Source organism: Stegastes partitus, unplaced genomic scaffold (genome assembly GCF_000690725.1).
Source record: "Stegastes partitus isolate 25-593 unplaced genomic scaffold, Stegastes_partitus-1.0.2 Scaffold1519, whole genome shotgun sequence".
Classification (NCBI taxonomy): Eukaryota; Metazoa; Chordata; class Actinopteri; family Pomacentridae; genus Stegastes; species Stegastes partitus.
Window position 1 is genome coordinate 168,661 of NW_007579250.1, and position 26,777 is coordinate 195,437.

The window sequence follows — 26,777 nt, forward strand, 5'->3', positions numbered from 1 at the left end:
ATCCAGGAGTTCTGATCCACCAGGGACTGGACCTCCCACATAAACCAGTCTTTAAACTACAACCACTGAGACACATTCACTGACCTCAGGTTATTTATCTTTTGGCTGTTGTGGAGCTTTACAAAGCAAGAAGACGAATCAGTGCTGCGGTTCTAAAAACTCGTCCATGTCCTAAACCTGCTCCTCTGTCTGACCTCTCATCTCCACCTCTGTTTGCACGTCCTTCCAGCTGAGTTCAAGTCTTTTCTCTTCTGGTTTGTGGTTGATTTGCATTTCCTTTAAGTAAACATGGATTAAAGGGCGCGGCGCAGAGAGCTTTGTGTTGATTCGCTCTCCAAAGTCAAACAGTCTGAATGTACAAACAGGTCACATTGTTATGGGCACTAGCTGTCTTACATCAGTACGTTGGCAGAGGGTTGATAAAGCTGTAACTGATCAAAGGTCCTATGAAGCTGTGGTGCAAAACTTCACTGCTTTGAATAATTTTTAATTAGATTAAAAAACTGTAGAACGTGTTGCATTAAATGTAGACGTTACTGAGAAATAACGAATCCTCTGAACCCCGAGAGTCTCGTCTTCTTCTATCGAGTCACCAGAATGACACGTTTATCAGCCGGACACCAAGTCTGACCCTGAAACTGAGATAGTTCACCAGAATCCCTTCGTTCTGTGTCTGTTTCAGCAATTAGCCAAAAATAAACCATTTGCACTGAAACCCAAGAAGAAAGCCCACCAGAACCTCCATCCCTGTGAACTCTTCAGCACCACTGACTCTCCATGACCCAGGTGACCTGCAGGCAACATGTTTGTTTGGAAAATTGAACCAAATCTGAGCTCAACATCACAATAATTCATTAAAACCACTGTTTTCTGTAAATGTGCCACAAATAAACTGTACAATAACTACGCTCTGCAGAAAAGAGAGAATTCTGCTCCTCTGCTCCTCAACACCGAAGCTACGAGTGAAACCTCAGATTAAACTAATTAAATTTGACTCGTTTCTTATCTGAACTGCAGCCGAGTTTTCACAGAGATAAAATCAATACGTGTAAAGTATCTGCAGCATGTGGATTCTGTTTCTTCAGTGTTGGAAAGATGCCGTGAGGTTTTGAATCCCCGTTAAACAGCTGGCTCTGTGGGCGGTCACATCGGTTTGCTCTGAAACCTCCAGACAACGAGACCTGAGCGTCATGAGGAAGAACAGAAATCAGAGTGAGGACACTCGCATGCAGCTCAAGTCTCTGTGGATGTGTTTGTTTCTGCTGCTGCTGGATGAAGAGAAACGATCTGCAGCTCGTTGTCGCCCTCTGCTGGACGTTCAGCAGCAACACAGACTGTTGACACGTTTCTTTACTTTCTGTTTCTCACTTTTCTCATTTTGTGTTTGTTTTGAGTCACAAATGACAAACTCAGCAGCCAGCTGTGTGTTTTTAGACGCTTCCAGGCGGTTTGGTTTCTTTGTGGTCATGTTGCTTCTCCTTTTTGTTTTTCCCATTTTCTGTCTTGTTTATTTGTCCTTTTCTGTTCTGTGTCGTTATTTCATATTGTGCATCTTGTTAGTAACATTTTGCTGCTGCTTGTATTCATTGATCGAGGAGGTTGGATTTCTGAGGAAACACTGGCTGCAGTTCAACCTGACAACAGAACTTTTGTCATTTTGTTGTTGTTTTGTTGACTGTTGGTCAAACAGGATCTATTTAACGAGCTGGAGAGTCTTTAAATGAGACATGTAAAGATTTTAATTAAATATTGTGATTTGAAGCTCAGATCTGGTGAATTTCCACACATGATGGTTCAGGGACCAACCAGGAAGCTAAAGATCTGCTGGTTCTTCTGTGTCTTTACAGGTTCTGGCTGATGAACGGTGTCATGACTCCTTTAAACAGAAGACGTGTTTTAAACCCACAGGCGGGTTCAGGTTACAGGACACATCAACAAACATTCAGACAGCAGTTACCGAGAAGCACTCGGAGAACCAGCGGAGCTTCTTGGCCCGGATGTCGACGCTCAGCTTGTCCAGCTCCTGCTTCACGTCTCGGGACACTTTCCCACAGAGCAGCGGCGGCGACCCGGGAACCATGGCAGTGTCTGCAGAGGAAAGAGTTAGACCTGCTTAACCTGGAGGCTGCTTAACCAGCAGGTTAACCAGGCTCCAGGTTAAGCAGCAGCTCGAGGCTCTGACCCGTGTTGCCGATGACCTTCTCCCAGGGCCGGTCGGTCAGGATGTTGAGCAGCAGCGGGGCGATGAGCGGGCCCAGCGACCACAGCCTCACCGTGCTGTCTCTGCTGCAGCTGGCCATGGTGAAGGGACGACTCTGGTGACATGTCAGACCTGCACGCCGACACACAGGACGCAACACAGCCACGTCAGAGCCGAGTTAAAACAAGGCGTCTGCATGAAGCTAAACCTTCTGCAGAACCTGGAAGCCTCTCGTCTCTCAGCTGTGACCGATGGTCGGGATGAAAACTTGTGGATGTGTTCAGAGCAGCTCCAACAGCTGAAAACAAAGCCAAAAAAACAGCCAAAAACACCCAGAACCTTCTCTGGGTTCAGAGCTTAACGGGTTTTTCTCACCGTAAACGTCGGCGCCGTGGTCGTAGACGGTGTCCAGACACGTGCCGTCTCTCGTGTCCCAAACTCTGATCGTATAATCCCAAGAACCTGCGAAATAACCAAAATAATGTGTCAGCAGATTGTACAACATAAAAACGAGGTGAAAGTGCAGTCCAGGTGCTCGTGATCGTATTCAGAGACATGCAGAGTCACACGTTCTCATTTAATTCTCATCATTCAGAATCTGTAGGATTTGACAATTAATCTGATTATTGTTTTATTGATTTAAAAACAAACAAACAGAGAAGTTCCATCTCTGAGCTCATATAAAGACCAAAAAACAACATGAATGATATTTTCTGGGCCACGTGCAGCTTCAGGTTAAATAAAATAAAATAAAGCATCTGAGCAGGTTTGACAGGTGGCAGCACAAAAACACAAATACTGTAGTTTCTGAATAACGACGTCCTTCCTTAGTTTAAAACTCTTCGTCAAAGCTGCTCAATCAGTTCAACTACAACGTTTTATTATTTTCATTTTGGTCACCAAGTATTTCATATTAAGGTCTTCTTGGATAATGCATTTTTTCACACTTTAACTCGTCTGTAATCTGAGGTCATTTGAGCAGAATCAACGACGTGATGAGAACAGACAGAAAACGTTTCAGGTTTTTATCTTCAGTAATTCCTCAGATGTTCAAATAGCCTCAGAAAAACCTGCACAAAGATGGTCGACGGCCAGATTTTAAATATGTGTGTCTCAGAAAATATTTGATATATAAATCTAAAATTTTACAGATATTTTTTGTAAATGTCCATATTTTATGCTCTAAAATGTTTTATTATTATTATTATTATGTATAAATCAGATGTTTGAGCAGAAATCGTTCTAAAATGTTTCTGAAGTTAACTTTAACTACTTGTCCAATATTTCAAAGATTTTTTTTTTGGCCTTTTTGCCTTTATTTGATAAGACAGTCGAGACTGAGACAGGAAAGTGGGGAAGAAGAAGAAGAAGAGGGGAGAGACCTGCAGGAAAGGGCCATGACATGGAATCAAACCATGACCTTCACATCGCTCTGAACATGGGACGCCAGCTCAACCAGGTGAGCTATCGCAGCACCCTTGTTCAATATTTTAGATTCTGAATCAACGACGTGATGAGAACAAACAGAGAACGTTTCAGGTGTTTATCTTCATCAGTTCCTGAAATACCGTCGTTCAGAGAAAGTGGGTCGACGGGGAATTTCTTACAGACAAATCCCTCAGAAAATATTTGACATATGAAGCTAAACTCCCACAAATGCCGTTTCTCACAAACAGAGTTTCTGGTTTTGCAGATGTCACCTGAGATGAGGAGGTAGGGCACCTCGGTGTTCCACATCAGGCCTCTGACGGGAGCCGTGTGGCCGCTGAGGACGTTGATGCAGGCGTCCTGAGTGTAATCCCAGATCCGAACGGTGCTGCAGCACAAACACACACACGTCAGCAACACGCATCGTCCTCAGCGAGCTCGGGCCTGTAGCGAGTTCACTCACCCGTCGTCCGACCCCGAGCACAGGATTCCTTCTCTGAGCGGAGACCAGCGCACGTGGAACACCTTGGCCAGGTGTCCGGTGAAGACCTTCAGAGGCTGGTCCGAGCTGGTGGCCAGGTAGTACACCCGCACGTTCTTGTCCTCGCAGCCAGTCGCGATCATGTCTCTGCAAAGACACGGCAGACGAGTCCGTCCGGTTTACCCTGACCCTAACCCGGTTTATCTCGGCCTGCAGCGTCTCTATGCTAAGCTAGCGTGGCAGGGAAACAAAGCAGCTAATAGACGAACACAGGGTTCTGAAATAAGGTTCCAGGAGGATGAATTCTGTTTCTTTTCCGTGATGTTTTCAGCTGAACACAACCCGTTTGGTTCCCTGGATCTCTACAGACGAGGTGGAACATGAAAGGTTGGACTGAAAAGAACCCATTCTGTATTTTCTAGGAACCTCTTTCAGTTTTTGTTCTCACGTCGCTTCACTTGCAGCAGCTGTTCTTATTTCTGCACGTTTACGGGTTCATCGTTTGAGATTTGGGGCTCTACCAGAACATGTTCACATCTGTAACGCTAAAAACCCAAACATGTTCCTCAAACTCTCGGGTTTTCGTGTCATCTGAGGCCTGGAGAACGTTTTCTGAAGAACGTTCCTGCTTCGTAGCAACAGAAGCTAAATGTTCCACCTTTAACGTCACATTACAGGAACGTTATAAAACGTTGTGTCATCGGCGGCCTCGATAACGTCTGGAGAACATTTTTGTGAAACGTTCTTCCTTTGTGTCAGTGTGGAAACCTTTTATAGGAGAACCTCCTGTAATGTGTTCCTTCAAGAACATTCCCAAAACATCCTCGGAACACATCAGGCAGAGCTTTACACCTTTACACCTTGTTCCAGAACGTTCCTCCTTCGTTATCTCAGAACATAATCTGTGTTCCACCTGAATGTTGACATCAAAACGTTATATTAACTTTATGGGAACATTAACAGTACTCTATTTTTTGAACATTGGATTAATACATCACATCTCAGAACGTTGTCAGAACTTGAGCTCCTACTTGTTGTTCTGGCTCCAGTCACAGCCGAACACGGCGGCGGGATGTTTGTACTTGTGCAGGATTTTCCCGTCGATGGTTCTGATGATGCTGTTGGAACGATAAAACAAACACAGGAGGGTGTGTGAGGAACTAATGGGACGGTCCGTCAGAAAGTTCTGGGACTGTTTGAAACTGAATAAATGATGAAAATAAAACCCAAATAAAACAAGAAGTAAAGAAGCAGTTCTACTGTCTGTTCTGTTTCTTCTTGTGGTTCGTTTTAACGTCTTTATTGTTGCCTTTTGGTAAAATTGTGTTTTGCAAAAGTTCTTGCCTTAACATTAATCTTTCAATTAAAAAAAAAAAAGTACATTTAAATAAGTAAAACTAAAGCTTGCTCATCAGTGAGATACAAAAAAGACAGAAAACAAACACAACAACACATCTACACAGAGACAACACGATGCTTTGGTTTGCTGTCCTGTATCAGTATTTAGTTAAATGCTCCTTATAGCCTTCTGGGCTTATTTAAAGTTTTCGTCTCTTTGTGTTTTTTTATTTCTTTTTTTAAAGTCCTGTCTACAGGAGATCCGGGGAGTCGCTGGGTTCTCATGTGTACTCATGTAGAACGATGAAACTTCATCTCATCCGTATTAGTGTCAGCGTTATTCTCAGATAAAGCCGTTTTCTAGAACTTCTGTTTTAATCATTACCAACCCGTCACTTACACTTGATGGATCATGTGTGAAGTGAATCTCGTTTTTTTAGATCTTGTGTCGTGTACAAGGTGTGTCAGAAAAGTTCCAGGACTGATGTCACAAAAGATATATTTCAAATCCAAACTCCAACTTTTCCTCGTCCCAGTAACCCTCCTGGAGTCCACCACCCTCCTCCAGCCTTCTCTTCACGCCGCCATGCTCTCCTGGAAGGATTCTTCAGGATCCTCTCAGCTCCGTCCTCACAGCCATCTTGATGTCGTCCACGTCTTCTAAACAGGTCTCCTTGATGAGCCCTCGAGCTTGGGGAAGAGGAAACAACTTGTCCTGCCACAACTCTGCCTCTTCTGGCGCTCTGAACGAAGCAAACAGGATCTCTTTGTAGACGTGCTGGTTGATCGTCTGGCCCTGTGGCAAGAACTCACAGTGGACGATGCCCGATGAAGAATGCGATCAACATGACTTTGGACTTCGACTGTCTTGCTTTCTTCGGCCTTGGTGACGTCGGACTCTTTCACTGAAGGTGTTTGGTCTCCGGGTCGTACTCGAAGATCCTTAACTCATCACCGGTGATGACTCTCCCTAACAAGTCTGGTTTGGTCAGATGTCCTGACACACTTGCATGCGTCGATCCTTCTGGTCATCGTTCAGCGGTTTCGGCACCATCTTTGCCAGACTTTCCGCCCAAATCTTCGGTGGTAATCCTCCAGACGTTGTCCCGGTTCATGTCCAGCTCATTTGCGATCAATCAAACAGTCAACCAACGATGGCTCCATCTGCCTGACGCGCTTAACGTTGGCCTCGGTCCTGCTCGTTGAAGGCCTTCCTCTCCTGGGGTGGCGTCCCTCTTTAAACCCCTTGCACCGCTAAAAAACACGTGAGAGTGACATCGTCTCGTCTCCGTACACTTGCTGCAGCGATCCCAGCGGACCACAAACTTCAGGTTTGTCTGTTGCTCTGTGCTCGTTGCTGACGACATGAAACACAGGATATGTCTATAAAAGCAGAAGAAAAAAGTTCAACGGCTGCAGAGAGCGGAGATCCCCGTTACAGACTCCAGGGGGATTACGTTGAAGGGAAAACTCGTAGTTCGTAGTTTGGGTTTGAAATACATCTTTTTTGACACCAGTCCTGGAACTTTTCTGACACTCCTCATACGTAACCTGAATTCAAGGGTCGTGGTCAGTTTGGGAGCTTCGAGGAGTTTTAGGTGTCGCAGGAGCACTGGGAGCACCAGGACACCGAACCAGCAGGGACCAGGGCCAAACGGAAACCAGCTACAGTGTGGATCATCAGAACCTTTTGATGACGTCGTTTCATACCCACCAGAACCCGTCTCCACTGCAGGTGGCGATCCTCTTGGAGTCCTTGTGGCTCCACGATATACAGAATATGCCGTTGGTCCCGTGCTGCACAGACAGACACAGCTTTAACGAGCTGGACTAATCAACAGGGCTCATGAAGGCAAACCAGCTGCTACAGAAACAACATTTGGTTCTCTCATGCCCCCTGGTGGCTGGTCCACATTACTGACGGCGTGTTAACCTCGTTAAAGCGGGTGATGATCTTCCCCTTCCGGACGTCCCAGATGAACGCTCCGTTGCGCGACGTCGCTCCTGCGATACAGTTCAGGTCTCCTTCAAAAAACACCGACACACAAACAGAGAGTCAACAACGGCAACGGGACGACTGACGCGACAGGACGGACGGCGAAGACACGCCGTCGACAACGACACGATCAGACGTCTTCAGATACCAACTCACGTCACACACAACAACGTTTTGTTCTGCTCTGCTGCTGCTGTTGTGTCTCTGTGGTCGCTTTGTGTGTCTGTGCTGTTCTTCTCTGTCTCTTACTGGTTGTTTTGGTGTCTTTTCTACAATTTTGTGTCTCTGTAGTTGTTTGGTGTGTCTTTGCATTTGGTTTGTGAGTGTTTGGAGCAATTTTGTGTTTCTTGTTGGTTGTTTTGTGTGTCTTGAAGTCATTTTGTGTCTCTCTCTGTGATAGTTTGTGTCTCTTTGTAGATGTTTTTTCTCTATTTTAGTTCTTTCGTCTCTCTTTTCTGTCATTTTAGTCTCGTAGTGGGAGTTTTGTGTGTATATGTGTCATTTTGTGTCTCTGTTGACGTTTTGTGTCTCTGTGATAGTTTGTGTCTGGTTGTAGATGTTTTCTCTCTTTCTCTTGAGCTTCTTTAGCATCTCTCTTGTGTCATTTGATGTGTTCGTGTAGTTCCTTTGTGTCTCTTGTTGAGTGGAAACCGTTTCCCAGACTGACTCCAGAGGGCTGAACTGTCTTTAAGGTCAACGGAGGCGAGTGTTTAGTGTGACACGTGACTCGTTGGCCTTCAGGTTTCACTCTGGTGTTTGTGTGTCCATTGTGTGTCCGTTGTGTGTCCGTTGTGTGTCTATGCGCAGCGTTGTCGTACCTGGAGCCCAGGACAGTGAGTAGACCACGCCTTCGTTTCCGGGCGACGTGTAGACGGCGGTCAGCGTGTTGGTGTCCCAGATCTTGATGGTTCCGTCGAAGCTCGCCGTGGCCAGCAGGTTGGGATCGTCGGGCTTGAACTTACAGTCGAAGATGGTTTCCACGTGGCCCTGGAACAGCAGAGAACACGGGAACCATGAGAACGCGGCGCCGGGCGGGTTCTGTCACCGGCTGATGGTTCTGCAGCGCACCAGGTCTCGCAGGAAGTCCCACTTCTTGGCGCCCATGTCGTAGAGTCCCACGCCCCCGTCCATGAAGCAGCAGACGGCGTGGCCCGGGGGCAGCGAGAAGGACCGGTTCTGGGACAGCGTCGGGGGAGGAACCGCCTCACTGGTGGAGCTGGTGTGCTGACTCTTACTGGGAGAACCGGACCTCTGAGCTGCAGACGGAGCGACACCCGTGTTCATTAAAAAACACAAAGTAGAGACTCAAACACACACCTTCATGAACACACAGCGGGTCTGGACCGGTCTCCTTAGTCCACAGCGTGGTGTCGGGTCCACATGGTCATTGTGAGTCTGTTTGGTCTGTTTGTACCTCTTCTGTCAGTTTGAATAAATATAGCCTAAAACAACTCAAAAATAGTCCAAAAATGTCCATCAAGATGTTAAAAATCATTTAAAATCTGCCCAGAATGACTCAAGAAATGACTAAAATGACGTGAAGCTGGTCCAGGATGATGTTAAAAAGTCCATAATTGTGTAAAATCTGTCCAAAGTTATTTTTAAAATGTCAAAAATGACTTAAAGCAGGTCCCTGATGATTCAAAATGTGTCTAAAATGACTTCAAAATTGCTTAAAATGGCTCAAAATGGTCCAAAATCACAAACATGTCCAGAATGACTAAAAAATTCTGTCCTAAATCTGTCCAGTGTTGTGAAAAATGTCCACAATGACTGTAAGCTCGTCTGGAATGATTCAAAACGCTCAGACGTGTTCTTCCTCCTACATGTCATGTGTCTATCTGCTGGACTGATGAAGTTCTGAGGCTCAGAAATGATGGAAAAAGTCCATTAAGGTGATCAATCTGGACCCTCCTCTGTGGAACTGTGGAACATTCACAGTCTGAAGGTAGAACTCTTTGCTTGGCCTCTCGTGGTTCACACACACACACACACACACACACACACACACACACACACACACACACTCTTGTTCCCTGAGAGACGAACCTGAAGCTGTATTTTCATGCTGACCTGAGCTAGAAGCAGCGTGTGGTGCTTGGATCTGATTGGTTCTCACCTTTCTTGGCCAGAGGTGAGTTGAGGACGTGCAGAGCGTGGAATCCCGTCTTCTTCAGCTTGAAGCTGTCCAGAGGAGTCGAGCGCGACACGTTCCAAACCCTCAGCACGCCCACCTGCGAGTCTGACGGACGCACAAACCCGTCAGCGCACGTCTGCCACACAAACAGCTCAGTCTCTGAGCGGACCGCATTCTGGACCGGACTCGCCTTACCTCCAGTGATGAACATGCCGGGCGCCGAGGGAACCCAGGCCAGACACTGGACCGAGGCGGCCGCCGACGGGAAGCAGAAGGACGTGATGCAGGCCAGGGCCTCGCTGTCCACCAGCCGGATGCCGTTGTGGAGGTTGGACACTGAGACACACACACGGTGATGTTTTATTGTCACGTCTTTACTTTCATGGTTTAGTTTCTTGTCCTGTTTCAGCTGCTGCTGACCTCCCAGTGAGGGATCGATAATAATGATACTGTGCAGCATGACGGTAAAAACAGACTAAAATCTGAATTATCACATTTCTTTGATCATGTTTTCCCCCCAAAATTTAAAGAACTTAAAGCGTCTACGGACGTTACCACCAGTAGGAAAAAGGATGAATTTTACATTTGTTCTTACATTTTGTTTTATCTTACAGAGCTTTTTTAAACATGTACAACACGTTTCCGACTCACACACTGGGGATATTTTACCAACACTGCCTGCAGTTCAACCAGAACCTCTCTGACTTGTTGCCGTGAGCCTGTTGGCAGCAATCAAGTCGCTCACGGCTTCACGGTTTTGTCAAACTGCAGATTTTTTGGGGTTTTTTTGCTCACTTTCTGCTACAGTTTTAACAATCAGACATGACTCTGATGAAATATGACGACTCTAAGCTGAGACTTGGCTCCATCGCGTTAACTGGTGTGGGTGCTGAGTCTGACCCAGTAGGTAGTCGGTGGACAGCAGGTCCCACTCCAGGGCGCTGACCGGGTCCTCCTCGTCCGTCCCCTCCAGAGACTCGGGCCGGAGGACGTGTTTCTGGCTTTTACTGCCTGAACAGAGAAGACAGTCGGAGTCAGTGGACGTCAGCTGGAGGATAAAATGAAGGCAGCAGGTGGAGCTCAGAGAGTTCTGGGCGGGTCTGGACCTTGACTCAGTCGGTCTGGTTCTAGTTTCTTTGGTTGTTTCTCGTTGTTTGTTTGTTTTTCTTGTTCAGTGTCTCATCTGTGTCTTGGTTTTATCATTTCATATCTACTCTTTCTTGCTTTCTGTTGGTTTTTGTCTCATCCGTGTCGTTCTGTGTTTCGTTTTTCTTGTTCTGTTTGTTGTGTGTTGGTTCGTATCATTATCATGTGTCTCGTTTTTCTTATTTTTGTGTCTCATTTCTGTAGATTTGTGTTGGTTGGTGTTTTATCCGTGTGGTTTCATGTCCTGTTCTTCCTCATTTTGTCGCCTGTTTATTGGTTGTAGTGTTGAGTGTGATACTTCTCGTTTTGTGTCTCCTTCGTGTTGCTTGTTGCCTCGTTTTTATCATTTCATGTCTTCTCTCTGGTTGTTCTTTTTGGGGCTCTTTTGTCTCTTTGTGGCGAGTTTATGTTTTGTTTCTGTCATTTCTACATTCTTCACATATTTTACTCTGACTTTGTTTCCGTACTTGTCTCCTCTTTTTTTACTTTACAGGATATAAAACAAACAGCTTATATTTGTAATTGAGCTGTAAAATAGTGGTTTTCATGAACTATCACAGTTCTAAACTTAGATTTGGGTCATTTTTCACGTCGTGAGCAGCTCAAGGATCTGAGGAAGCTTGAAATTTTTTTTACAGTTTCTGATAAAAGCTGTTCTTTTATTCTTAACTACAACTATCCTGCTTTTCAGAGCAGCTGTCAGGTCTGGAGGTTCAGATGTCGGCGGGTCGTTTGATTGGTGCCAGTGTGAATCCATACCCGGCTGAAACACCGACAAGCTGCCGTCCGTGTGCCCGAACACCAGTTTGCCCTTCTTGGTGGGATGCCATCTGAACAGACAGATGTCGGACAGGAAGGAGTGAGCTTCTTTGTGCACCGTGACGCCGGGGTCGGGACCTCGATAGACCCAGATGTACAGCGGGCCTCGCTGGGAGACGAAGGCGACGCCGTCCGCCGAGTTCCAGCACCAGCTGACCGACACTGGGACGCCTGAGAGACACGACGAGACGCCGAAGCTTCAGACACGAAACTGAACAACAGACAGACAAACTACGAGGCCGGTTCAACAGATCCAGACTTTCTTTGAGTAAGAAGATGAAGCATCAGTCAGACATCAGGGACCAAACATAGAAACACGTTCATGTGATCTCTGCATCAGCAGCTGAATACATGGAGGTTTCCATGGCAACGTGATGCTTCATTCATGGTTTTAGTTAGAAAATAGAGAATCTGGATCACTCAGAGTTAATCATCAGGAAACCGTTTAGTTGAAGGGAGACACTTCTTACAGCCGATTTAAATCTAAACTCTGAACAAAACCTGGTCCAGGTACCTCCACAGCATCAGTTACCATGGAGACCTTGCTCTGCAGCATCAGTTACCATGGAGACCTAGCTCCACAGCATCAGTTACCATGGAGACCTTGCTCTGCAGCATCAGTTACCATGGAGACCTAGCTCCACAGCATTAGTTACCATGGAGATCCAGCGGGTTGTGTTAGCTGAGAACTCTGACTTTAGGTTCTAAACACCTCCCACCCACCTTTAGTGTTGTCTAGTCTCGCTACGGCCTTTTTCTCCGCCACGTTCCACACGATCAGCAGGTTATCGGCCGACGCCGACGCGAACAGGTCGGGGTTGTCGGGACACCAGCTGATGGCTGTGATGGTCTTCTTGTGCTCCGACATGATGGACCTGAGCTTAAACTCGTTGTACTGCTGGTCCAGCTGCAACAAGCGGAGGAGAGGCATCACACAGCAGCACTTTAGTCCAACATAGAACCACTCTAAACCCCCAACTCTCCACATTATACACGATCTGAGGTCTGCTGCTGCCTCTGGGAGACAAAGCAGGAACTGTTGCTGCCAAGCATTTATGAACCTGCCTTTATGAACACAATAGTACTGATAGCGTGTGAAAGGGTTCTCTGCTTTACATTCACATCCGTTCACCTGGTAGATGTAAATGGCCAGCGTGGCGCAGTAGGCGAACCGATCCCCGCTGGCTGCACAGACGTCTTTGTTCCAGGGCTGACAGCCGGCGGCCAGCAAACCCACCTGCTTCACCTTCGCCATCCTCACCTGGACACACAGACAGGATCGTCTCAAACAACTTCAACACTTTGCATTGTTCAGTTCTCTGGGGCTGAACGCTGCGTCGCCAGGTCACGGTCAGTCCGGTTCTAAGGCCGTGGAGGCTCACCGGCTGCAGTGTTTAGGATCCTGCTTTAATCTGACTGTGGTGACATCAGCCAACAGGCATCGTCATGTTACAGACGTCTGAAAGACAAACTGTGGACATCAAGGTTCAGCTAGTGTACAGATTCACGGTATTCATTTACACGTTGACTGTAAACAACAACAACAACAACGAGGCCGACACTGTGCATAACATCCACATCAAGAATCTACGTTTTTTCATGTTTGGCCTCCATTTGAAACATGAATCGTGTTTATTAGGATTTAAACTATTTGCAGGTTTCCAGTGTTTTGTTAAAGTCCAGATGATGTCTGGTCAAATCACAGAAAACATAACGTTCCACATGTGTTTGTAGAAAATCTCTAACTCATGCAGATCAGTGGAGCTGAAACCGCTCAGAACGTCTTCTAACGAGTCCTGCTGCCGTTTCTACTTTCACCGTGAAACTCCTCGTTTTGGTCATTTCCTACAGCGTCGCCGTGTCTCAGACCCGCTGCAGGCCCACGACGCCGATAAGATGATTAAACCGAGGATTGGATTAATCTCTGCCGGGATTGGCTGCTGCTCCGCTGTCACCGTGGCAACCTCAAACACTCAAATCAGCATTTTGAAAACTCGGCAGATAAACTGGTTCACTGGTTTAGCCCTGTTTCAGAATAACAGTGTTTCCTCTACAGGAGCAGAGGAGCAGGAAGAAGCTTTCAAAGGCGACTCTTCAAACCGCTGCTGCTCCGTCACCTCGTCCTGTCAGGTGCAAATGGGCTCATTTACATCTAAATGGTTCCTCCTGATCAGATAACGAGGACAACCGTGTGAACGCTAACGATGTTCCGTCGGCAGGAAGTCGAGCTTTGGTGTCACCTGGAAGGTGTTTGAAGTTTCCACCTGCAGCCCAAAGAACTCGTTCTGCTCCAGTCTGGAGTCGATGTTTCTCATTCCTGACTGTTTACAACCAGTCTGAGTCATTACGAACGAGTTCTGAGTCATTACGAACGAGTTCTGAGTCTTTTTGGACAGATTGAGTTGATTAGAACCAGTTCATATCAGACAGATTTTGAGTCTTCTGAACCAGTTTTAAGTCTTTTTTGAGTTATTTAGAACCATGTTTGAGCAATTTAAGACAAAGTTTGAGGAATTCTGATCCAGTCTTGAGTGTTTTTGGACAGTTGAGTCATTTTGAGTCTTTTGAACCAATTTTAGGTCTTTTTTTTTTTTTTTTACAGTTTTTGAGTCATTTGTAACCAAGTTTGAGTCATTTTGGGAAACATTTGAGTCAATTAGAACCAGTTTTGAGTCATTTTGTACCATTTTTGAGTCCTTTTGGACAGACTGAGTCAATAAGAACCTGCTCATTTCATACAGATTTTGAGTATTCTGAACCAGTTTTAAGTCATTTTTGACCATTTTTGAGTCATTTAGAACCAGGTTTGAGTCATTTCAGACAAAGTTTGAGGGATATTGATCCAGTCTTGAGTCTTTTTGGACAGTTGTTGAGTCATTTAGAAACAGGTTTGAGTCACTATGAACGAGTTTTGCGTCTTTTGGGCAAATTTTGGGTCATATTGGACAGACTGAGTCGATTAGAACCTGTTCATTTCAGACAAATGTTGAGTCTTCTGAACCAGTTTTAAGTTTTTTTGACAGTTTTAGTCATTTAGAACCAGGTTTGAGTCATTTCAGACATTTTTTAAGGAATTTCATCCAGTCTTGAGTCATTTTGGACGTGTTTCTGTCATTTCTGATATATTGATTGACATATCATTGCCGGCCCTGGGCATAGGCAGTATAGGCAAATGCTAAGGGCGCCGACATCCACGGGGGGCGCCGCAAGCTTGCCAGGCTAACTGACATGTATTCAGGCAAGTATTTATTAACAAGCGCCGATGCAGTTTCTCTACCTTTAGCAGTAAAGATGGTACGTTAGCGTCTTAGCTGCTAACGTTTGCAGTAAAGACGCTACGTTAGCGTTTTAGCTGCTAACGTTAGCAGCGAAGACGTTAGCGAAAACGGCAGCGTCTTAGCTGCTAACGTTCGGAGTAAAGACGTTACGTTAGCGTCTTAGCTGCTAACGTTAGCAGCAAAGACGTTAGCAGCAAAGACGTTAGCAGCAAAGACGTTACGTTAGCGTCTTAGCTGCTAACGTTAGCAGCAAAGACGTTAGCTGCTAACGTTTAAAGACCACGGTAGAGGACCCGCATCGGCGCTTGTGGTTAAATATTTGCCTGAATACATGTCAGTTAGCCAGGGAGTGTGGCAAAGACTTGTTGCTTCAGTTTCATTTAGTGTGTTGTTTCTACTTAAATAAAAGCTTGAATACATGCATACAGTTTGTGTTACTGTATGAAAATTAGGAGTGAAATTCACTGTGATGCTAGGGGCGCAGACTACAATCTTGCCTGGGGCACCAAATTGGTCAGGGCCGGCCCTGACCAGGACGCGCGCGCGCGTCTCGCCGTCGGATCAGCAGGTTCCACCTGTGCGAACAGAAGCGGCTGATAAATACCTGATCGTATCGATGAGGCCGACGATCGATCCTCCAAGCTGCATCAACAGGTTTCAGCTCCAACTAATCCGTGCATGAGACACACCTGCGCGTGGCGGCGGGGTCGCGCACGGCGGCGGCGGCGGGTTTTCTGTGCGCGCGGACCACAGCGGTCACACTTGAGAGTGTGTGTTCGTGATTCAGTGTGTGTGTGTGTGTGTGTGTGTGTCTGTGTCTGTGTCTGTGTCTGCGCGCGCGCGTGTGTGTGTCCTCACCGTCAGGCTCGTGCACCGCGGACAGCTCCCAGGTGCTGAAATGAACCGATCACCGTCCTCCGCGTGAGGTGGGCTGTAACGGCGGCGCTGATTGGTCCGCGGGAGGAATCATCGTGATCAGCTATTGGCTGCCTGCAGCGTCAACGACACACAACCACAAGTGTGTGAGTCTGTGCTACATGATGTGTGATTATATTAGTGACACCCCCCCCCCCACCAGAGTCCATTCAGATTTCATCCGTTTTTACACTGACAGGCGCAGTTTAGTTGTGGATGTCTAGAACACAGAAAAGCACTGAATGTGAGAATATATGATAGGAATCAGTAGAAGTTTGCTTTTTATATCCTAAATACACCTGTGAACAGTCAGAGAACCCATGAGTGAGAAAAGCTCCCAGTAACAACAATCAGTGTGTGTGCCACATGATGTGTAATTGTGGTAGTGAACCAACCAGGGTCCATTCAGATTTCATCCGTTTTTACAACACGCTCCACTGACAAGTCATGTATTTATTTTATCTATAATATAGATGACTAACAAGCATAAATATTGTGGACTACTGACGTCATGAATACAGCCAAACAGTCAATGAAACCTGGTCATGTGAAAAAGGCTCCCAACAAAGAACCACAAGTGTGTGAGTCTGTGCTCCATGATGTGTGTTTATATTAGTGAACCCACCAGGGTCCATTCAGATTTCATCTGTTTTTAAAATTAAACATTTCTATCGCCAGATATACAGTACATTTAATCTAGAATATATGTAACTGTTGCATTTTAACAGGTTTACCAAGATTTGCAGAAATCCTGGAATAACTAATTGCTACTAATAACAGTGGTATTGTCTTGAAAAGTCACTGTGATTAATTAATTAACATGTTTTATGACTCAGAGAAATTCTACTATTGATGTAGTAAAATAAACAGTCAGTAGACCCTTGTTTTGTTAAAACAGCTTCCTATATTTACACTACTGACATGTCCAGAGTATCACAAGCGTGTGAGTCTGTGTGTGTGTTAAAATTAGAGCCAACCAACCAGAGTTCATTCAGATTTCATCCGTTTTTACACTGACAGGCAGTTTGTTGTGGATGTCTATAATTTAGACAAGCAATGAATTTAACAAGACTTTAAATAAGAACATATGATTTGGCTCTGTAAAATGTTGCTATTTATATCCTACATATACGTGTGAACAGCCAGTGAAACCTGTGATTATATTAGTGAGAACCAACCAGGGTCCATTCAGATTTCATCTGTTTTTTCAGGAGTCAAACTGATCAGCATAACGGACAGCACTCTGCATAGCCTGCACAACATATTTAATCCCACCAAAAAAAAAAAAAAAAAAAACTAAAAGACTAAAACTAAAAAAATAAAATGTAAAGCGGACTCATAAGAATATATGATGACTCAGAAAAAGCTCAAAATGAAATTATACGTCTTTTTAATGTTTTCAGGGTGACTCTGTGCAACATCAAAGTTTATTCCACGTAAACTATTATTATTATTAGTAGTAGTAGTAGTAGTAACAACATAACAATAAATATTCAGTAACACAGTTTGTAGGATCTGAAACAGTTCATAATGACACATATGAACAAAGAAAAAAGGAAAAAAGAAGTAAAAATACCCCCAAAAATAAATACACAATGCTTTTAGCTTCAGTTTTCTTTTTGCTATTTGTGTGTTGATTCTGAAAATCTCCAAAAACAAAGAAAGTAAAGCGTTGCAGACATCCACAGTTCACTAGTTCCTGGTCAGAATATGAACTTCCATGTTGTAATTTTAAAACTCACAAATATATTATGACCAGTAAACATGTCATTTATAGACATTAGAATGAGAACTGAGCTGATTACTGACAGCATGATTTAAATAACTAATGCGGCGGTCACCAGTAGGGACGTCTCTTCTGATTAATACACATCATGATTTATATCAGTTTTATTTGTGGACATCTTCAACTTCACTGTGTATTTTTAAATATCACAGATCTCTGAAACTACTTTTTAGTTTGAAAATCTGAGATTAGACATTTGTGGTTGAACGTGACCTCATTTGTCCCCAGATGTTCTCGTCTCACCTGGACTCAGGCGAGCCAAACCTCCGTCGCCATCGCAGCTTGTTGGGAAGACGCTTTTCAGAAAACATCACTTAAGTGGCCTTTAAACACCATGACGGGAGGCAGCAGGTGAGCACAGGTGTTACCGTCACTAATCAGAGCTCTGCACCTAAAGAGCTTCATTAAGTGATTAACACCTGTGTTCACCTGTGTTTCACTGTCTAGAGGACTGAAGCTACAACCTGATGTCAAACTTCCTGACTTTAAACTCCATCTGGAATTCAAACCTTCACATGAATCAGAACCCTGAACAGCTGAATCACCTTCTCAGCTCATTTATTCCAAACTTAATGAATCCCATTTCCACACATTTATAATCAATATACAAAATTTTATTACAAAAGAAAAATTCGTTCTACAAGTCTTCAAAGTTCCACATTAAAAATGGCTGCAAACATCTTGAATCAAACTACAGATAAATCCTGGTAGTAAAATGACAGTGAAGAAACAGCACCACTACAACAGAAAACATAAGCAGTGCTTCCAGAAACAATAATTTCTTTTTAAAAAAAAAAAAAAACAACAACAGAACAACTTGACTTGCTGCTGTCCAACTGCCTGCACAGGAGTCTCAGTCCGTCATTTCATCACAGGAACTTTATATCTGGCTGCCTGTTCAAACAGCGACAGGCTCCAAGATGCAACGAACCCGAGCTCAGCAGAAAAACTTAAAAAAAAAAAAAAAAAAAAACAAATCATAAGGGGACTAAGCAACAAAAACTAAATCCCTGAATTGGAAAAGGAGTACAGGTCCGCCCCTACAGAGGCAGACCGACAGGGACAGCAGGCTATACTGTTGGAATCATCCACAAACAAACAGGAGTTAAGCTGAACAATGCATTGCAAACTTCACATCCTTTAACACACTTAGTCGTCATCCTCATCATCGTCGTCTTCATCTTCCTCCTCGTCGTCGTCCTCGTCATCGTCATCATCATCGTCGTCATCGGCTGGTTCTGCCTTCTTGGCGGCGGGCCTGCCGGGACCGCTCTTCTTACCAGCATCGCTCTTTCCTGAGCCGCTCTTGGCTTTGTAGGCGGCGACATCCTGCAAGACAACAATACACTTATTACACCGTAATAACTACATATAAGAGAAACAACCGCCGCCATGCAGATGTAAACGTGTGGGTACCCTCTCGTATTTCTCCTTCAGCTTGGCGGCCTTGGCCTCGTAGGGAGCCTTGTCTTTGGAACTCTGCGTGGCCCACATCTCGCCGAGCTTCTTGGCGGTGTCGCCGATGGAGATCCCAGGGTTGTCTTCCTTGATCCTGGAGCGGTGGTCCGCGCAGAACACGAAGAAAGCGGAGCTGTGGATTCACAACAGGGAGGGAGTTTAATGGCTGGTGTGTTTACTCCTGCACGCAAACTAATCTGAATTTCTCTAAAAAAATAAATAAATAAATAAATGAAATGTAACACTCACGGTGGCCTCTTTGGGGCGTTGGGGTCCTTCTTCTTCTTGCCCTTCTTGGTGCCTTTAGGGGGGACGTAGGACTTCATCTCTCTGTCATATCGAATCTTGTCATTTTTGGCCATGTCCTCGAACTTCACCTTCTCCTTGGGTGACATGGTCTACACAATACAGGAGAAAAACCTTAAAATTCAGACATTCAGCCTTATGAACTTCATAAATACAGATGATATAAACACGGGTTATCTCCTCTCCATATTTGATTAAATGGTGGTGACTAGCACTCAAAATAAGAAATATTTCTTTTGGTGAAATGGGCAGAAACGACATGACTGCTGCAGCTGCAGTCTGGAATCCCCCTGATAACAGACGCCTTAACTTCACAGTGCAGCGACACTAAAACACCACCCAGAGAACAGATATCAGCGTGCATTTGGTGAATTCTCGCGATAAAATCCGTGACCGCAGCTCACCTTCCATCTCTCGGAGCATCTCTTGGAGAACTCCGCGAAGCTGACGCTGGTCCCCGGGTGCTTCTTCTTGTGCTCCTCGCGGCAGGTCTGGACAAAGTAGGCGTAGGAGGAGGTTTTTCCTCTCGGCTTGTTTGGGTCCTTTGTCATGGCTGCGATCAATCTACAAACAAAAGAAAAAAACATCACATGAAACCCAAAACAAAACTATTCGCGCTACGGGCCTACTTCGGTGGAATAAACTAACTTCACGCTCATATACGGATGTAAACTTTTAATTAAGTTAATCTCGATCAGAACAAATATTCACACATTCGTCGTCGGCGGCTGTAAGTTGTGTTTTTGCGGCACAAACGGAGCGAGCGGCCGCCCGGAGGCTCTTTTAAGGCTCTAATCGGATTTCTGCCTCTCTGGGACAAAAAGACGCGACTCCATTTTGTATCTTCCCGCCTAAACCAAGACTGCGCCCTGAAACTTACCCAACAAAGTGACCCAGTACGAACCGGTTCAGTCCCGTACAAACAAGCACGCTGCAGCTGTAAGCAGCCGACAGCGGAGCCCGAGGCCGAACCGAACCGAGACTTCATTCAAACTCAAACCCGTAGCCGAGCGGCCGTCGGTTAGCGGGCTACGCTACCAAACCAAATGGCGTTTGAACTGCATGTTGCGCACTAACTTGGTCGGCCTGAACCGCCATTACAACAGACCCGAACTTCGCAGTTTGTTCGTTTAAACGAGCACAATCCGACGGTTTCCCTCTCAAACACGATTAAGGTGATTTATGACAACATTCAAAATACTTAAATTCAAACAGTTAGTTAAATAAAATGAATGTAATTTCCGTAAAGCTGCGAAAACACAAGCTGGTTGCCTTTTATATTAACGCATGGAACCGACTAAAACTTTAAATACCAAAAATATAAAGATAAAGCGGTAAAAAGAGCGAACCTTACCTGTTCTCAGCGAGAGAACTTGTAAACGAGTGAATGAGGAAGGACGCGCAACTGTTTTGTCACCGTCTGCGAGGCCCAACTAACTTGCCTAGAACTAGTTCCTTAGCGCCTCCCCTCGCCTCGATCTGATTGGTCATAATTCCGCATTCATATTTGAACGCGGACGACAGGACGAATGTGTCGCCGCGATTGGCCGAATCCCGTGAGGTCAAGCCATCAAGTTAGTGTGCGTCATCTGAGCGCTGATTGGCTGCGGCGGGGTTTTAAACTCACGGCGCGAAAAGGCTCCTTTGTTCGCTGTTGGGGGAGACAAACGTCTTGATGTGTCCGGTTACGCTTTAACCGTTTGTTTTCTAGCGGCGGAGCAAAGCAGCGGCTTCTGTCTGCGGTGAAAAAACAAGAAGATTCTTCAGGGGACGCACAGAAACACAGCTCCAGCAGCTGCTTTCACACCACAAGTCAAAATACTAACACAAAACTCGCATGGTTTGGCATTTTGGCTGATTATACCACAGTGTATTGATTAAATATTGGAAACCTGATTAATTATTGGCTGCTGTGATGCATACATTTATTGTGATTGTAAAATGTAGGTCAGTACGTTTCATATTGAGACACAAGAGGCGTTTAAAGCAGCGAGAGCCTTCACAATATGAAAATAACAGAAAAAAAAAACCAAAAAGATTTATTAAAAAAATAAAATAAAATATTGTAAGCTTTCCTTTCAGCTACTGATAGCTCTTGGTGGTAAAATGGCTCACAAAACAGACTTTTTAAACGTTTGTAAAGTTGAGTTTTCACCACATTTAGGAAGAAAAGTTAAAACAATGCTTCTATAATTTGACATTACCGACAGAATAACACTGAACTGATGAATAAAAGTCACTACATTTCATATTAAGTCACAACCACGGTCTTTAACTGAACCACATTCAGAATTACAAATTAAAATTACATTCTTATCGGTCAGTTTGATAAGAAAGGAAGCTGGTAATGTTCTCACTACCGGGACCATCTGCTGCAGGTTATTTCCTCCATAACCATCAAATAAAAGCACAAAAACACTAAAACACAGCTGCTGTAAGTGGCTCTGCTTGAGTTAATCATGTCAGGAACTGTTCTCTTTGGTTTTAAATATGAAGGATCATTTAAAGTATCTCAGGCTACAGACGTAAATTCCTAAATATAAAGTGGATGAGTGTTAACATGTAATAGAGTGGTTATTTATATGTATATTGCAGATATCTCTAATTTAATATCGTCAAAATGAACGTCTCAGGCGTTCCCAGTTCATCTGTTTCCAGTTATGATTTAAATTTCCAGTATCCGACGTGTGAAACTCCTTCAGATATCCAAAGAGTCATTTGGATTGTACTTCAAACTGTCATGTGGTCAGTAAAATGACATGTTTTAGTGCATTTTTATCATTTCTTGGATGAAGCTTCAGCACTGTGAAGTAAATAATGAATTTGAACCGTATTAGCCTACATTTTACACTTATATTTTTTTTTACAATGACATTATTTTGGTTATATTTGTTGCCCTGATTTCACTTTCTTTTTTAAAAACAACTTTTTTAAATGTTCAGAGTTCTGCAGGAATTAATGAATCTGACTGTAAATGTTTTATTCTAGTCAAACAGACTGAAGGAAACCTCTCAGTGAATGTGACCTATTTTACATGATGTGATTTACATGTATGTGGAGGGGCTCCCAGCTGCAGTCGTCCAGGTAAAGAGAGCTGGGGTGGAGGTGTTAGACGCATGTCAAAGGAAAGCATCAGCGCCCAGGGTCCCCTTTTGTTGGAGCAGCATTAGCATACTAGCCTCCATCGTCAGCTTTACAATGCCGGCTGGAGCAGTTGGTGAAGATCGATGCCATACAGTGTTTAGATATTTATATAGTTACTTCTTGTAAAGCTTGAGATCTTCACTGATTCATCAGAACTGATTTATCTGATAAAGCAGATAAAGAATTCACCAGAAATCATCAGTAATCAGTGCAATCAAACTCCATTTACAGAACGAACTCATTCAAACACGGATCCTCACATCTACTCACACACACTGAGGTAACAATTCAATTCAAATTTCAGTTCATTTGCATGGCACAGTTTACAGCATATAACTATAGGGGGTGGGGATAGCAGGACAGCTGATGGAGAGCAGCAGTAGAACAGAACAATAAGTATTCTGGAGGTCGGTGAGAACAGAAACTGTAGATCAGAGACGTCTGCAGAGAGAACAAGCACAGAGTTAGTGACATGTAATGGTGGGTATAACTGTATGGAAGGAAGAGAGAGGAGCCCAGTGCATCATGGGAATCCCCCGCAGTCTGAAGCTACAGCAGCACAACTCAAGGACAGTTCAGGTGATCCTGAGCAGCTCTAACTATCAGCTTTATAAAGCAGGGAGGGTGTCTGCCTCCAGAACCCAAACTGGGAGCTGATCCACAACAGAGGCGCTGATAACTGAAGGCTCTGCCTCCCATTCTGGTTCTGGAGACTCTGGAACCACCAGTAGACCTGCAGTCTGAGAGCGAAGGGTTCTGTTAGGATGATACGGTACCATAAGGTCTGTAAGGTCACATGGAGCTGCTCATGGAGAGTTTATATGTTAGAAGCAGGATTTAGATTCTATCCTGGATTTTACAGGAAGCCACTGAAGAGAAGCTGATACAGGAGAATTTATGCAGTGCTTCCTAATAATGTTGCCTAAAGGGAGCACGTACAAGGTAAATAATATAGGTCCTGACACAGAGCCCTGTGGAACTCCATCACTAACTCTACTGCGGGTGGAAGAACCATCATTAACATGAACAAACTGGAATCTGTCTGATAAACATGATTTAAACCAGTTTAGTGCAGTTCCTTTAAGCCCAATAAACATTCCAGTCTTTGTAATCAGATGCTGTGATCCACTGGATCAGATGCAGCACTGAGATCCAGTAGAACCAGTACAGAAACTAGTCCACTGTCTGAAGCTATAAGGAGATCATTAGTGACCTTCACCAGTGTGTCTCTGTGCTATGATTCATTCTAAATCCTGACTGAAACTCTTCAGACAAACCATTTCTATGCAGATAATCACATAATTGGCTGCAACAACTTTTTCAAGACTCTTAGAAATCAAAGGGAGGTTGGATCTGGGCCTGTAGCTAGAACAGCTGGATCTAGAGCAGGCTTTGTGAGCAGTGGTTTAATTAGAGCTACTTTAAAAGCCTACGTAGCCTGTTAATATAGAGAAGCTGATGATAGTTAATACTGCAGTATTTATTAGAGGGAAGACGTCCTTCAACAGTCTAGCTGGGATTGGGTCCAACAGACATGCTGCTGGTTCAGAAGAGTTTCCCACGGACGTGAGCTCTGACAGGTTCACAGCAGAGACGCAGTCACAGTATAGATCTGGTCCTATGGATGCATCCAGAGCTGCTGCTGCACCTACACACATGTTCATGAGTTTATGCCTCATATTCAGACTTCATCAGTGAAGAAGGTCATGACGTCTTCACTACTGAGAGCTGAAGTTTTCCTCAGTAAGCATGAATAGTAGGCAGTTCTCGTCCTGCGGATCACTGTTTTACAGGAGAGGAAACTGTCTTTCCAGGCTGGATGAGGTTCTTCTGACTTGCTAGAGCTCCACTGTCTTTCTAACCTTCTTAGTTTTGTGTTTATAGATGCACAGCTGCTGACTCGACCACGGAGCTGTTTTATGATCATTTATTGGCTTCTTTTTCAATGAGGCAACAGCATCAGTTGATGAAGGCAGTAAAGCTGCAGTTCTACCAACCAGATGATCCACCTGTGTGGGACTAAGACCAGAGGAGCTGCTCTCCATTGTGTTGGCATTGAAGTAAATAATAATGAACCATTTCCTTAAATGTAGTTACTGTGTTATCAGACAGACATCTGCTGTAATGGAACTCTTTGGTAGATGATCCGTAGTCTTTTATTGTAAATTCAAATGTTACTAAGAATGATCAGAGAGGACAGAGTTTTGTTGTTCGATGTCTATGCCATATGTCAGAACAAGATCAAGTGTTAAAGCTCTGAGTTGGTTTATTGACATTGTGAGAGAAGCCACCTGAGTCTAACAATGAACTAAATGCAGAGCTGAGGCTGTCGTTCTCACCATCTACATGGATATTAAAGTCACCTGCTATAATCACTTTATGTGCGCTGAGCACTGAGTCAGCTGAGAACTCTGAGAATTCACATAGAACCTCAGAGTCGGCCCGGTGGTCGATATATAACAACTAACACAACTGGTTTCTGTGCTTTCCAATTCAAGCGAGTGAGACTAAGACGAAGGCTTTCAAACAAATTCTAATTATATATAAGTTTTGGTCTCTGGTTGATTAATAGGCTAGAGTGGAGGATTGCCTGTACCTCCAGGTACATGAACATGAACGTGACTGATTCATTCAGACTGAAGTATTCTTCATAACCAGGTTTCAGTCACACACATCAATATGATGATCTGTTATCAGATCATTAACTAAAATAGACTTAGCTGACAGAGCTCTAATACTTAACAGTCCACATTTAATTGCCCGTTTTTTTTTTTTATTGTGATGGAGTTGCATTAATTTGGAGAAGGTTGTAATGAACAGCCCTTCTATTGTTAATGTTCCTACAGACGGTCACCCAGCCCGGCTAGCAGGAGCTAAGCTAGGCAGCTCCGTACCGACTAGCTGCTACATTTACCGGGTTGAACACGGTACGGAGCTGTGCCTCTAGTTCGCTGGGTCTCGCCTCCAGGGCTACGAACAAACTGCATTTCTGACACGAACCATTATCGCTAAAGGAGGCGGAGGAGAAGCTAAACATGAGGCACACTGTGCAGGAGAGAAGCCATGTCTGGCTAGTTAGCTGCTAGGCTAACAGAGCCAAACACCGCGTTATATTATAGCCGTGCAGCGGTTTTGCATAGAAGCGCTTGAGGAGCAGCCCGTGTAGTGGTTTGATTTACCGTCCAGACGGGTTTTAGTGTTATGAGGCACAGTTTAACAGTTTAATAATAGTTGAGAAAGAGCCGAGAACAGCTGCAGAACACAAACAGTCAGCTACAGGCAGGAAAACAGGAAGTGTGACGTCACCTTGCCGCGCAGCAAGGAGACAAAATGTGTTTGTTTAATAAACAAATATTTATTACTGCACTATAAACAGCTATGTAACAAATAAAAAGCGTGTGCAATGATTATAGTGCAACAGGTCAACATGTGCAAAAATAGTGAAACAGTGAAAATTTAAAAACAAAAGATGTCAGTGGACTTTATAAATGACAATTTGAGGCTGTTTGAACATGAGTATCTCAGGAACGATCTAAAATAAAAGGCTGACTTTTTCACTGTTGTGTCTCATCACGTAATTGATTCAGAATCTGTAATGTTAAGACAAGTAGCTCAAATAATATCTGATTATGGATGAGTGGAAATATGAAAAAAATCTGAAACCATCACAAAAAGTCACATTTTTAAGCACATTTACAACAACAAAAAGATAAAACAGAAATCAGCTGGTGATATTTTCTGAACCACGTGTAGCTGCAGGTCACAACAACACAGAAGTAAACATGTGGAACACTTTCAATATGAAGTACTTGAGCACAAAAATTAAAAAAATAATGTTATTCACTTTGAACTTTTGCAACTGATAAAAGCAAATTAAATGAAATAAATTAATGGACAGTGTTTTGGAGTTTCAAAATAAAATAGTTCTCCAAATATAAAATTTCAGGTTTTCGCTGTAATAGTTAAAGACACATTGTCATTCAAATTGAACAACATTTTAAAATACAAAAAAATGTTCTTAAAGTAGGTTGATGGCAATTTTTTTGCTCCTAAAAAAATCTCAGAAAGTATTTGAAATATGCAACTAAGATGTCACGGATAGCTCTTTAAACATGCATGTCATAATTTTTAAAAGTTTTAGAAGATGATTTTGGATGGAAGAACCACTCATGGATTCTCATCCACCTATACGTTTTTTAAAAATAGCCTTATACAGATTTGCTGAAAATAACATAATGAAACACTGTCACTATAATATAATATAATATAATATAATATAATATAATATAATATAATATTTGTATTATAATACCCACTTCCGGTAACGACCCCACCTCTTCCGGTA

General features: G+C 43.9%; 2 protein-coding genes across 2 annotated transcripts in view; both read right to left on the bottom strand.

The window, feature by feature from the left end:
• The window catches only part of wdr17 (WD repeat domain 17), a 28,614-nt gene extending 15,814 nt beyond the window's left edge, over positions 1–12,800 (bottom strand). Inside the window, exons 1-16 of the mRNA XM_008300273.1 lie at positions 12,678–12,800; positions 12,269–12,452; positions 11,486–11,716; positions 10,481–10,591; positions 9,776–9,916; positions 9,563–9,685; positions 8,512–8,699; positions 8,262–8,430; positions 7,381–7,472; positions 7,162–7,244; positions 5,141–5,227; positions 4,092–4,256; positions 3,901–4,016; positions 2,576–2,662; positions 2,183–2,332; positions 1,958–2,088 (exon numbers count right to left, since the gene is read on the bottom strand). Of these exons, the coding sequence (XP_008298495.1) occupies positions 1,958–2,088; positions 2,183–2,332; positions 2,576–2,662; positions 3,901–4,016; positions 4,092–4,256; positions 5,141–5,227; positions 7,162–7,244; positions 7,381–7,472; positions 8,262–8,430; positions 8,512–8,699; positions 9,563–9,685; positions 9,776–9,916; positions 10,481–10,591; positions 11,486–11,716; positions 12,269–12,452; positions 12,678–12,800 (2,181 nt within the window). The remainder of the gene's footprint in view (positions 1–1,957; positions 2,089–2,182; positions 2,333–2,575; positions 2,663–3,900; positions 4,017–4,091; positions 4,257–5,140; positions 5,228–7,161; positions 7,245–7,380; positions 7,473–8,261; positions 8,431–8,511; positions 8,700–9,562; positions 9,686–9,775; positions 9,917–10,480; positions 10,592–11,485; positions 11,717–12,268; positions 12,453–12,677) is intronic.
• Positions 12,801–18,116: 5,316 nt separating this feature from the next.
• Positions 18,117–20,724, bottom strand: hmgb2a (high mobility group box 2a). Its single transcript, XM_008300270.1, has 5 exons — positions 20,643–20,724; positions 19,693–19,852; positions 19,232–19,380; positions 18,941–19,115; positions 18,117–18,853 (listed from the first exon to the last, which is right to left on the bottom strand). The coding sequence occupies exons 2-5, from the start codon at positions 19,837–19,839 to the stop codon at positions 18,674–18,676; spliced, it is 651 nt and encodes a 216-aa protein (XP_008298492.1). The 5' UTR covers positions 19,840–19,852; positions 20,643–20,724; the 3' UTR covers positions 18,117–18,673.
• Positions 20,725–26,777: the final 6,053 nt, after the last annotated feature.